Source organism: Globicephala melas, chromosome 7 (genome assembly GCF_963455315.2).
Source record: "Globicephala melas chromosome 7, mGloMel1.2, whole genome shotgun sequence".
NCBI lineage: Eukaryota > Metazoa > Chordata > Mammalia > Artiodactyla > Delphinidae > Globicephala > Globicephala melas.
This window is the reverse complement of record NC_083320.1, coordinates 59,544,214-59,556,623: the sequence shown is the minus strand read 5'-3', so window position 1 is coordinate 59,556,623 and position 12,410 is coordinate 59,544,214. Positions and strand designations below refer to the sequence as shown.

The 12,410-nt window shown below is 44.4% G+C and overlaps 1 protein-coding gene across 6 annotated transcripts in view; it reads left to right on the top strand.

The window, feature by feature from the left end:
- RAPGEF4 (Rap guanine nucleotide exchange factor 4) overlaps positions 1–12,410 on the top strand; it is a 317,781-nt gene that overhangs the window by 172,535 nt on the left and 132,836 nt on the right. For 4 of the 6 annotated variants that reach the window (XM_030851867.3, XM_060302239.2, XM_060302241.2 and 1 more), the window contains one exon: positions 9,615–9,687. In XM_030851867.3, the coding sequence (XP_030707727.1) occupies positions 9,615–9,687 (73 nt within the window). The remainder of the gene's footprint in view (positions 1–9,614; positions 9,688–12,410) is intronic. The other 2 variants (XM_060302243.1, XM_060302240.2) reach the window with 1 other exon arrangement.

Below are 12,410 nucleotides of genomic sequence, written 5' to 3'. Positions count from 1 at the left end.
CACCAGGGAAGCCCCAGATTTATTTCTGTAGATCTTCATCCATTAGGCTTATTTCTCTTTCAGGCATTAATTTTTTAACTGGGAACGTAGCCCTTGGCCAAATCAGTATGAGAAGAAATCATGATGTAGAGGGAATGGGGACTAGTATTTATTGTGTGCCTGGGTTGTGAGGTGCTTTACCCGGGTTATCTCATTCAGTCCTTCAATCAACCATGAGGGGTATATGGTGATATTTCTGGTTTATTACTGGGGAACCTGAACCTCAGAATGTTTGAGAAATACTATCAGTAATCCATTCACTTACTCATTTGCTCAACAAATATTCATTGAAAGTCTGCTATGTTCCAGGCCCTGTGCTGGGTCTTAGGTACGCAGTGGGGGAATATACATGTGGTCCCTGCCCTCCATTAGCCTATAGTAGAAAAGAGGAGAGAGCCACTGGACCAGCACACACTCAGATACAGTACAGAACCACACAGTACCTGGGCACACTGACGGCAACGGTATGACACTGGGAGAGAAAATAACAAGAGACTCCTGTAAACTGGGAGCTCAGAGAAGGCCATGCGTAAGTGCAAGTGAGTGGAAATTGGCAAGGATGAGCAGTGGGAAGTGTGCTTCAGGCAGCAGGAGGCCTGGAGGGGAAAGCTCAGTGTGCTGGAGGATCTCAAAGTGCCAATGTGATTGGAGACGAATAAAGGGGAAGAGTGTAGGAACTGAGGCTGGAGGGGCAGCTGGGGGCCAGGTCCAGTGAAGGCTCAAAAATCTTGTTAGCACCAGTGGCGGTTTGCAGGACCGGGTTGGGAATTCATGTTTGCCTAGATCCTAAAGCTTATATCCCCCCAACTCTTTCAGCCTTGCTCTTTCTCATGCCCTACCCCCTAGGACACAAGCCACTCTAGTGTTTTCTTCCACACTGTTTTCCAGAATGGCGAATGCACCGCTTTCATTATTGACACCTCCTAGTGCTCGTGAGGAGAGAAGTGGAGGCCTAGTCTGTTACTTGATGATACAGAGGGGATTAGAAAGTATGGGCCTGGGCGAGACGCCTAAGAGCACAGTCTGCAAGGAAAACAGTTCAGGTGATCTAGAGCAGAGAGGTGACAGGAGCCGGGAACCACTCAGGGAATTCAAGGAGTACGGTATTCCACAAGAAACAGAAGCTTCCAGAACCACACAGAGCTGTTAACTGGGATTCCCCAGATATAGGCAGTCCGTATATATGGGATTGGATTGACAAGGATGTTTCAAGGTTGTTGACAGCACCTTGGAGCAGAACTAGTAGAAATGTTACCAGTGAAGGCAGATGAAGAAAGTAGGCACCGAATGTGTGAGCAGAAAAGCTGCAGGAGTTTGCAATAAATTCAAGTAAAAAGGCTCCAAAGGTCAAGCACGTTTGAAGGTAAGAAGCAGCCGACTCCAGGCTGTCGAGTTCCGTCAGTGTATGAAACAGGCAAAAGTCACTGCCCTTGTGTAGTTTCCATTCGTGGATGTGGCAAAAACCGGGGTCCTGTATGCACAGTGGGCTTTCAGGAAGGAGTGGGGTTAAGGAGGTCAGGTGAGAGAAGCCTGTGGATGCTTCTAGAGAAACTCGGTCAGAAAATAGCCACGGAAATGCATAGTACTTATGCCCCAGTGGTTTCGGGTTTTGAGGGACAAAGCCGGAAACTAAAGAAATGCCTCTAAAGTGGAAGTTCAGATACCTGTTTGGGCCACGAAAAGAGCCCCCTACCCCACTGTCTTAGTCTGTTCAGGCTGCTATAACAGAATACCACAGACTAGGGGACTTTGAAACAACAGAAATTTATTCTTTCCAGTTCCGAAGGCTGGAAGTCTGAGATCAGGGTGCCAGCATGGTCGGGTAAGGGCCCTCTCCCAGGCTGCATAGAAGAGTACTGACCCCATTCATGGGGGCTTCCCCCTCCTACTTAAGCGCCTCCCAAAGGCCCCGCCTCCTAATACCGTTACCTTGGGTGCTAGGATTTCAGCATATGAATTTGGCGGGGATACAGCCAGACTATAGCACCTCCTGAATCACTACTCACCAATCCCCCTCCTACGCTGCCTGCTGCCCTTTGTAAGTACATTGTAGAGCAAGAATGCAAAGTCAAAATGTTGGTAGCTTGTTCTAATGGGATGACAGTCAGGGCTGTTACTTTCTGCGAAATGATCCTTTATTTTAGGTTTTTAAATGATTGATGCATCCTAATTTTGTATTATCAATATTTAAGCACTTTCTTGGAATTTGCATATTCCCATGGTATGTAGGACGATATTCCTGTTAGTTTTATAAGTGCTGGGCTTCATCATTTTAATTCAGGATAACTATACTTAATAGTCATCACTTTGAAGACGAATATGTTTAAATAAAATGTCAATCAACAGGTTTTTATATAAACAAGGAGGTAGCAGTTATTTAGAGAACGTTCATAGTCTCATTTATACATTAGATGGACTGTAGTAGGTTCAGGCTTAGCAAAAAGAGAGTTTAGGAGGGTTTCCTGTGCAATAACAGCTCCAGAACAAATTATTTTATGACTCAATGAAGTAGCATTGACCTACTGTGTGTGTATGTCTTCCTCTCAATTTGAGTTTTTCTAAGAGAAGCTCATGGCTATTTCAGTCCCTCAAAGATGCAGAGTGTGCACTAAAATTATAATCATTCATGAGCTCATTCATGAGCCTCCTGAAATCGCCGAACCTTTTAGTCATATTAAAAGCGCACGTGTGTTGAGTGTGCTTTGGCAAGAAATCCGAGGCTTTATCATCAAGTCTAAGTACTTGGAGATTGTTTGGCCTTGAGGAACGAAGGGTCTTTACCACCCCTGCTCCCCGTATCTCTCTCTTCCCTCTCCGCTAATCTCAGGCCCCTTTGAGGGGCCACATCCAGGCCTGCCCTCCCCTTAAGGGCTTAATGCCTTCCTTATTTTCCCATCAAAACCGTTCTCCACACAGCAGCCAGAATGATCTTTTAAAAACACATGTCTGTTCTTGTCACTTCTCCACTTAAACCGCTTCCAATTATAGTAGGATAAAGTTCCAAATTCCTCTCATGGCCTCCAAGGCCTCGCCTGTTTGGCCCGTGCACCGCTCTGTCCCCACTGCCTTCCCCTCTCCCGACACCCTCATCCTGACTCTCCTGCCAGAGACGCGTCTTTGTCTGCACACCACCCCTGTTCCCCCTCTACCTGGAAGGCCCTCTGGCCCTTACCTCCAAGCCCTCTCAGCCTCAGATTTCACGTCCTTGCCCTGACTCCCAGATCTGAATTTGCACCACGCTCTACCACCCAGCCACGTTTTCAGTACCTTTTTTACTTCTATCCCCTGGGACCACTGCCCTGAGATGATCGTATGATCACGTGAGAATGGCTGTCCCCATCCCTAGAAGCAGATGATTGTATGATCACGTGAGGATGGCTGTCCCCATCCCTAGAAGCAAAGCCCCTGGGGATCCCACTGTGAGGACCCCACTGTGCTTCTCTTTTCCCCTTGACGCTTTAGTGAATGCATTTTTCTCTCCCTTTCCCTCCGGGCTAATCTGACTCATCTCTGTGACTGAGTGAGGGCTGCCTAAGCTGTATTCCTCACCGCCCTGCTCTCACTTGAGGGAATCTGAGGGACCCTCCACCTATGGGTTGGGATCTCTGCACCTTCACAGGCCAGGAGGAGAGAGAATTTCAAACAGGAAGTTTCTGTGGGAGACTGTATTTGCTTACTTGCAGCAGCATCTTACTCGGGCTTCATTCTAGAATTCTTAAGCGATTCAGGTTTGGGAAACTTCCTCCATTAGAGCTATAGTTGTGATTATTGCCCTCCCAACTACAGCTCTTGCAGGTTACTCATGAATTAAAAATGGCCAGGAGTTGGCAAACAGATTTTGCCTCCATTTAGGTATATCTATATTAGAGCCGAAGGATGAATTAAACATCACTGAAGAAGAGGCAATAGAAGTTCTCTGTGCCTGTTAGGTCGATGCTAGAGAAATCAAGAAACAAGGAAAAAGAATAAGCCAGCAGTAAGAGGTAAGCTCAGTCCAGCCAGTGATCTGCTGTGAGAGAAGCAGTACATATGGCTCTAAAAGGGTAAAAAGAAAAATTCTGCATGAAGGTTTCCCTCTACAACTGCTTTACTTTTTCCCCTTCTCCTCTTCACATGTTTAAGAATTTTCTAGATCTCTGGGATTTTAGAGCAATGTGCCATGTCCGTTTTCCCACCATCCATTACACATACAGAAGTGGTGAAAGAACTCTTGCCAAGAAACAGAAAAGGGGGGGGGCCTATACTTTACCTCCCTATTCTAAGTTATTTTACCGCATAATCAGGATACTTTCAGAGAAGGTACAGGCAACCTGTTTGTCATTACATTTCATGAACTCAGCTTTAATACTTTGGGAGACCCTAGTACAGATGTGATGAATGGGACGTGATGACACGACATATCCCCACACCCCTGGTAGAGTCCCCTCTATTCTTCTGCAACCCTGGACACTGCCCACCATGAGCTGTCATTAGCATGTCCCTGTTCTGAGCACATGTGCATCGCCCCTACCCTCAGGTGTTCACAGCAAGGCCTGTCGATCATCCTCATGGCTTCCTGTTTTTAATGTTTTTCTAGAGTTGATATCCCAGCCTAAGGATGTTATTTACGTTTTTCCTGAAACCTGAAGATCTCCTAGGTGGATGGGGTTGGTGGCAAAAGGCAGGGGACAGTTGCTGGGAAGGCTTGTACCCAAAGCTGAGGTCCGCACCTGGCTGCCGTGGAATGTGGTGACAGTTGCGTGCTGGCAGCCTAGATGCCTTGGCAGTGGGCAGCAGCTCAGAGAACACCCAGGAAAGCCCTCAGTGTGTCAGGAAAGCCTTGACTTCCAGGGTGGGGAGTTCCGCCCCACTGGGACCCCTTCTTCTCTTGTCACAGAGGATCTAGCTAGGGTTCAGGCTGCCGGCCTTTATTCTCTGTGTGTCCTGCTTGGCAAATTGAGACTGGCCTTTAGAATATGACATATGTCTACTATGTCCCCTCCTCCAGCAGACACCACCCAACTTTTATATCTGGCTCCTAGGCTACAGCTGGGCCATGTGGGGCCATTGCGCGGAGTAGAGAAAGGTACCCCCCGCTCTGGGTGGCAGCAGCCCCAGCCTGGGGCTCAAGGCTGTGCAGCAGAGCTGGATTTGCCCACAGCCTCCCTCGGCCTGGTAGCTGCTCTGCCAGCCTCCCAGCCAGCCTTCCTCGGTGGCTTTGGGGGGACAGTGAAGGGGCTGAGACATGGACCAGGTTTTAACCTTCCTAAGACTGTCATCTTTTGTCTTTTCTCAGAAAACATTAGGATAGCCAGTGGCATATCTCCACCTTGATTTAAGAACAGGCTTCTGGCCTCACTAGCCTGAGGATTTCTTCCCTGCACTGACTTTGCTTTAAAAACTGGCCAATTGTAATTTAGAGGGTTTTTTTTTTAAGATTTTTGTTAACCCAAATCAGTTCTGATGGCTGAAAGGCTTTACTTACTTTCGTTCAGTTATTTCTGGGCTTTCTCTCCTGGGCTCTTCCCTTCTCCTTGGACTCTTTTGCCATGTGGGTATGAAAGCAGGCAGTATATTATAAAATTACTTTAGAACATCTATTCTTTAAATTCTTATTTCTCCATAGCTCCCTTTAGCAGACAGGTCAGTGGATGTATTGTGGGTCTTTATATTGTGTGTATCAACAGCCTCAGTAATGAGAAGTCACTTAGAGAGTGTTCTTCCCTAAAGCTGGACACTCTGCTTGGGAAATATCGTCAAATATATTGGGATTAGTTTGACCAATTCTTGATCGTTTCTTACTACTACAGTAATCATGTATTAAGTGCCTAATATGTGCTGGGCACTTCTCTAGATTTTATTTCTCATCCTCCCAATGGCCCTGAAAGATGGGTGATATTATCCCAGGAAACTGAGGTAAGTAACTCACTCAGGTTCACACAGGTGGCACGTGGCAGAATCAGAATTAAGACCCCTTTCTTGTGTGATTCCAGCATCTGCGCGCTTTCCGTTACATCAGAGGCGCTTGGGTTTTTCCACTGAAGTTCTCTGAATGTAGAGGAAATCAATACATAACGCCTTGGGTCTAGACCCTTTGTAGCTAGAAGTAGCCAGAAGCAAGCTCAAACTTCCTTTGAAGTTGCATGTGCTTTAATCTTTAAAATTTATGCAGATTTAGTTTTCTGCTCCATAATATAAAAGTAATGCTTTAAACTATTTGACATAGAATAAAATGGTAAGCTCTAGGAAGAGCTCCTGTTAACCCTTGTCACATACCCTCTTGCCCTGCTGGGCGCTACACTAGGGGGATCTGCACACCTCAGTTTGAGAAGGGCAGCATTGCACCATGATGCATCTCAGTTAAATTCTTAGTTCTACCGGTTTTGTTGATAACCCTTTCAGGTATGGAGCAGCCTGTCATTTGGCCAATCTACAACCATAGACGTCTTTCTAACAGAGAATAGAACCCCTAACACTTCATAGGCAAATCCTAATTTGGTCTTTGTTGATTCTTCATGGAGATCTTTGATTGACATCTGTCTGGCTGGAAGTTGAGAGATTATTTAATTCTGTGGTTTGTAAACTTTTCTTTTTTAGAAGCAAAAGTCATCTTTCAAATGAAATTGCTCTTAGAACTCTAAATTATATCAGCTAAAAGTGAAGACGCTCTAGTTGAAGGTTCTGCTTCCATGGTACCCTTGCCTGAGGGTCCTCCAAGGAGCCCAGGGTTCTGCAGAAATAGGTTTTAAAAACCCATTGCACCCACTCCCCACCCTCCAGCTCTGGCAACCACCAATCTGTTCTCTGTATCTCTGAGTCTGTTATATTTATATATTTTGGATATTAACCCCTTATCAGATACATGATTTGTAAACATTTTCTCCCATTTAGTAGGTTATTTTTTCATTTTGTTGATTGTTTCTTCTGCTGTGCAAATATTTTCAGTTTAATGTAGTCCCACTTACTGATTTTTGCTTTGATTGCCTTTGCTTTTGCTGTCAAATCCAAAAAAAGTCATGCCAAGACCAACATCAAGGAGCCTACAGCCTATGATTTCTTCTAGGAGTTTAATGGTTTCAGGTCTTACGTTCGAGACTTTCATCCATTTTGAGTTAATTTTTGTGTATGGTGTAAGATTGTGGTCCAGTTTCATCCTTTTGCATGTGGCTGTCCAGTTTTCCCAGCACCTCCTTTGTTGTAAATTAAGTGACCATATACGTGTGGGTTTATTTCTGGGCTCTGTGTTCTGTTCCATTCATCTATGTATCTAATACATTATTTTTAAATTCAATTCAGCAATGACATTTATGGAACAGTTAGAAATTTGCACTTGACTGGATATTATTGAGACATTGTTACATTTCTTAGTTGTGATAGTGGTGTTATGGTTTTGTTTGGAGGAAGAAAAGAATCCTTACCTTTTAGAGATTCCTACTGAAATATTTATGGATTAAATGATATATGTGGAATTTGCTTCAAATAACTGAGAGGGGCAAGTGGATAGGATTGTAGATGAAATAACATTAGTCATGAGTTCATAATTATTGAGGATGGATGTTAAGTATGCGGTGTGGTATTCTTTCTATTTTTATATATGTTTGAAAATGTCCATTCACATTCCCGAAGTCAACGATAAGTGTTAATATCCTATTATGTGCAAGACAGGGTACCCTGTTTTGCAGGAGATCGATGTTTCACAAGTGCATGGGGCCTTGTCTGCTTGTTCTCTGCAGTAAGCGCAGTGTCTAGGACACAGTCTGCACATAGTAGATGCTCAGTACAAACACACGCGGAAGCCCAGCCCGCACTCTGAGCCCCAAACGGCTGCTCTGTTTTCTGCTCCCAGGAGTGGCAGCCCTGGTAACATGCTCCAACTAGGTCTGAGCCAAGCTCAGACCTAGTGCTATGGAGTTGAAGGAAGGCAGAGTCCTGTTCATTTAGGAGTCAGCAAGGTGCTTCCCTGGAGTTCATGGAAATTGACATTGAGGTGCCTGAGACAAATTGCATCCAAAACAACATCTCTAAGCAAAGCAAAATTGCTCCTTTAATTTAACATGAATTATTTCTTTCAGGAGCCTGTTAATGTAGTTGCTAACAGTGACAGGAATACCTCAAAAGGCTGTAGGGGGTCATAGAACCTTCTTAGAACATAACCTAGCCCATCTGCTCTCTCTGAGCCTGTTTTGTTCAGAGTCCAGCATAATATTATGCCCAGAAGTGTGCTTTGATCAGTGCTTTCTCATGAGGAAGAAAAGTAGATAGTATCATAAGAAAGTGGAAAAGCAGAATTGGGGAATTATCAAAGGAAATGTCAGGAATGCAGGGTGATGGATTGGTCCCATGTGTACGTTGGAGTGATTAGTTAACTGAGAGGCAGAGAAAAATCATGATTTTAAATGTTTGCGTGCAGGTGTTAGTATAGTTGCCTCAGAACGAGAAGAAAACAGGATTAAAAAAAAAAAAAAAAAGCTAGTCACATCTTGACTAGAAGAAGGCTCTTTTGAGAACTCGTCAATGTTACTTTACAAACACCATTCAAATCTACCAAATGGGCCAGATGGCTGCTCAAATACTGCATGCTGCCAGCTGCCCATTGCTACAGATGAAGTCTTTTCTGCTGACGTTTGTGTAACCCACAGGCACGTTATAGAGTGTTGATTCCTTTGGTGCTGTGTAACATTTATGTGTCATCATAATTATAAACCATAAATATACATGACACCACGCAATAAATAAAATTGCCCAGCTTTTCACTCTGAAAGGGGAGGAGGCTGTACTGATTACCTGAGAAGAGACGATGTCTTACACTCACTTTCCATTCTTCATAAATGTCACTCCTCTCTTGTTGGGTGCTCTACCTGCATGCTTTACGCTCGCCAAGCCTTATCCCTTCCAAACAGCACAGACTCCCAAGGCTAATGTGTATCGCTGAGCCCCAGGTTTTAAAGCAGGCCTGGACCAAAAGTTAGGGGGAGACAATTCAGGGGAATCCACGTAGTTCTAAATGAAGCCAAACTATTGTATTTGACAACAAATCGAAAGTTCTTGGGAGGTCACATAACGGGCAGGTGTACTGTGTAAAAGGAAGTTGGTAAATGGCGATGAATCAGCTTCTTTCAAAACAGACATTTTCTAGAGATGCATTTCTTTTGGCTTTGAAAGACAGTTGATTCAGTGCTATTCACCTGTTAAGAAGGCGGCACTTTTATTCGTATCTGCATCTGCAAAAACCAAATGTCTTTTCCCTCCTCAAAATCCTGAGCGTGTGTTTGAGAGCACGAGAGGCTTGGCGAGAGGTGGAGGGGAGGGTAAGAGCCCGCACCGTTTGGTTAATCAGCCGCAAATACATGGAGGAACGGGCTGTGATAGAACTCCCTCCCCAACAGGGGCTCTTTCAGTCTCATCCGGGAAGACCTCTTTAGAACACAGCATTTTTATTTTAGGCCCCAGAGCCCAGACAGCACGCTCCATGGCTCTATAAATACAAGACTCAGATGCTTCCTGACACCCAGCGTTTCTGCTTCTTAACATGTAAATACGTGAATGTTCAAAGTGAGTAAATATCCGTACCCTGAGTTTACAATCTTGTCTTTCAGAAGTATCGACAGTACATGGCAGGACTTCTGGCTCCTCCTTATGGTGTTATGGAAACAGGCTCTAACAATGACAGTAAGTGAAAAACATGAACATTTTGGATATAAAAGTCTGTTGTGCGGCATGTGTGTTCATGTGACACAAAAATACTTCCTACACCAGCTTGACAGTAAGTCTCCAGACTCTCTTGTGGATAAACAGACCCACCAGCCCACACTTGAGTTATTTTAAAAAATTGTTCCTGTAGTATAATTTCGTGGTCTGAGCTGATAGAGGGAGGTATGCTCTGGTACTAGTTGGAACTTCAGCATGCGTTCCCAAAATACCTTCATTTTAAAGTGTTGTTTCTGGGCTCTTTTAAAAATGGGGTTCAAGAACTGTGTTTGTCGTAGACCCCTGAGAGCCACACCTCTTGCTTCCTTTGATGCTACTGACCAAGGAGAGAAGCAGCGGGATTCATTCTTTCTTCTTCTTAAATCGTGGCCTCTTCCAGTTCCAGGCCTTTTGTAAGAGATCTGGAATCAGCCAGGTGAGTCTCTGGCTGATCATAAAAGAAAGGAAGTTTTTCTCTGTGATGCTCTTTTCTAATGGGTGCCCACGAGACTCGAAGAAATCCTGTGTCCTGAGTCCGTTTATCTGTTCGTGCATGTCAGAAGCACCTTTTCAGCACTCGATACCATCCCTGGGAGTTGCTCGTTGAGGCTCTGGGTCCCCTTACCTGGCTCTTGTCCGTATATGTGTTACGAGGCAGCGAGCCCCGGGGTTTCTGAAGCTGTGGCGCTTCAACACTGACACACTGATGGGTCTAGCAGTACTTCCACTCCAAGCATCTTCAGAGCCAGAGCCACCCTTCCCATCCTCTTCCTACCTCCTTGAATTCCCACTCTCATTTTCACGCTCAGACTTGTCACTCTCTACAGGTGACCCTCCTTCCCGCCTGACCAGGATCTTAAGTGAGCTTCCGTCCCCTCTGTTTCCCAGTTTCTGGGCAGCCTGTGCCCTCTCTTTCTCTGTTTCTCTTCTGTCCTTGGAGAGGTGGGTGTTGGAGGGCAGATCTCTCTTTCCTTTCATTTCTTCCCCTGTTCTTGATTTTTCTCCCCTGGCTGATCTAGGGATGACCAGTAACTGAACTGGAAATCCCAGCTCTGCTGTCTCCTAGCTGTGTGACTTCCGTTAAGGCACTTAGTGTCTCTGTGCCTCAGTTTCCTCATAGGATCGTTGTGAGGATTAAATGAAGCATAACGTGTCAAATGTTTAGAAGCAAATGTGCCGGGCGTATAATAAGCACCCAGGTGATGTGAGCTATTATTTCCTCACCACCAGTTACTCTTTAACCCCTCAAAGTCTTCCTTCTGCCGTATACTTCTTGACTCAAGCCATCTGAATTCTCCAGTGACCAACCAATAGCCAGCCTCAGTCATTACTATTACACACTCTCTATGACTGGGTAAGATTTTCCATGTTCGGACGCCATCCTCCCTTGGGTCCCAGCTTCCATTGCATTATCCTGGTTTTCTTGTATCTCTCTGGCCCCTTGTATTCTTTCATGGGTATTCTTCCCCTCAGCTGGAAGTTCAGACAGCCTTGGCTATTTTTCTCTTTTTTCCTCTACACTGACCCCCCCACCGTTGCATCCTTTCTTGCAACTGATACAAATCTGTTTGAGTCTTACAAAGGGCAGCCTAACTTTCCAAGTGACTACTGATCTCATTCTCTTTCCACCCGGAAGTCCTCCTGGTCTCATGCACTCAAAATATCAGTAACGGAATACATCGTGATTCCCACAAACCATCCTTCCTCCTGAAAGTGTATTTGCATTCATAACTCCACTGTCCTCCCATACCAGGTACTAAACCTCCACTGTTTTGGGGTCCTCTTTTCTCTCACCTCCACCCCCCTGAAGTTAATCACTTGTCCATCCCTTGTTCCTTCCTCTGTAGTGTTCATATTCTTTCTTTTCTCTCCCCTCTGCAGCCCCCTGGCTGAGGGCCTCATCACCCTTGACCTGAGAGCAAAGATGGCTCAACTGGCTTTGAACCTTCATTATTTCACTCTTGGTGTACCCTACACCTGACTTACACAGAACTTTTTTAATTTACTTTTTATTATGAAAAATTTCAAGCATACAGAATGATACAGTTAATACCTATATTGTCATGACTTTAATTAATATTAAACTTTAATACTTAAATAAGATTAGTAATAATTTAATAGGTATTTTCATATTATTATTTTGCCATATTTCCTTCTTCTAATCATATATATACATTTCACCCCAAATACTTCAGCAGTCATTTTTGAAAATACAGACTTTTCCATGCAAAAACCACACCATTATCATACCTAATTACTGGTATGATTTTCCTTAATAATATCCACCACTCAATCCAAGTCCGAATTTCCCCAACTGAATGTCTTTGTAGTTAGTTAATCGTTCAAACTGCGCTTCCATGAAGGACCGTGCCATTGCCTCTGGTTTTTATGTCTTAGGTGTCTTTTAATTTTGAAAAGTCTCTTCCCTCCTTTTTCTTGATCATACCACTCTGTTGGTCAGAACCTTTAATGCTGGTCCACGGCCAGGCATAGAAGGTGAAATTCCAAGACTTCTAATGCCTTAGCCCGACTTGCAAGTTCCTGCATGGCCTGAGAGCACGTTTTCAGTATTATTTCTCTACAGATACCCTAATTTCTATCCACTCTGATACGATGATTTGTACAACTGTGTGTTTATCTTATTAAACCTCCTAGAAAGTAAGCTTCTGTTACAACCCTGTATCTCCTCATTAGTCAACTCTAGT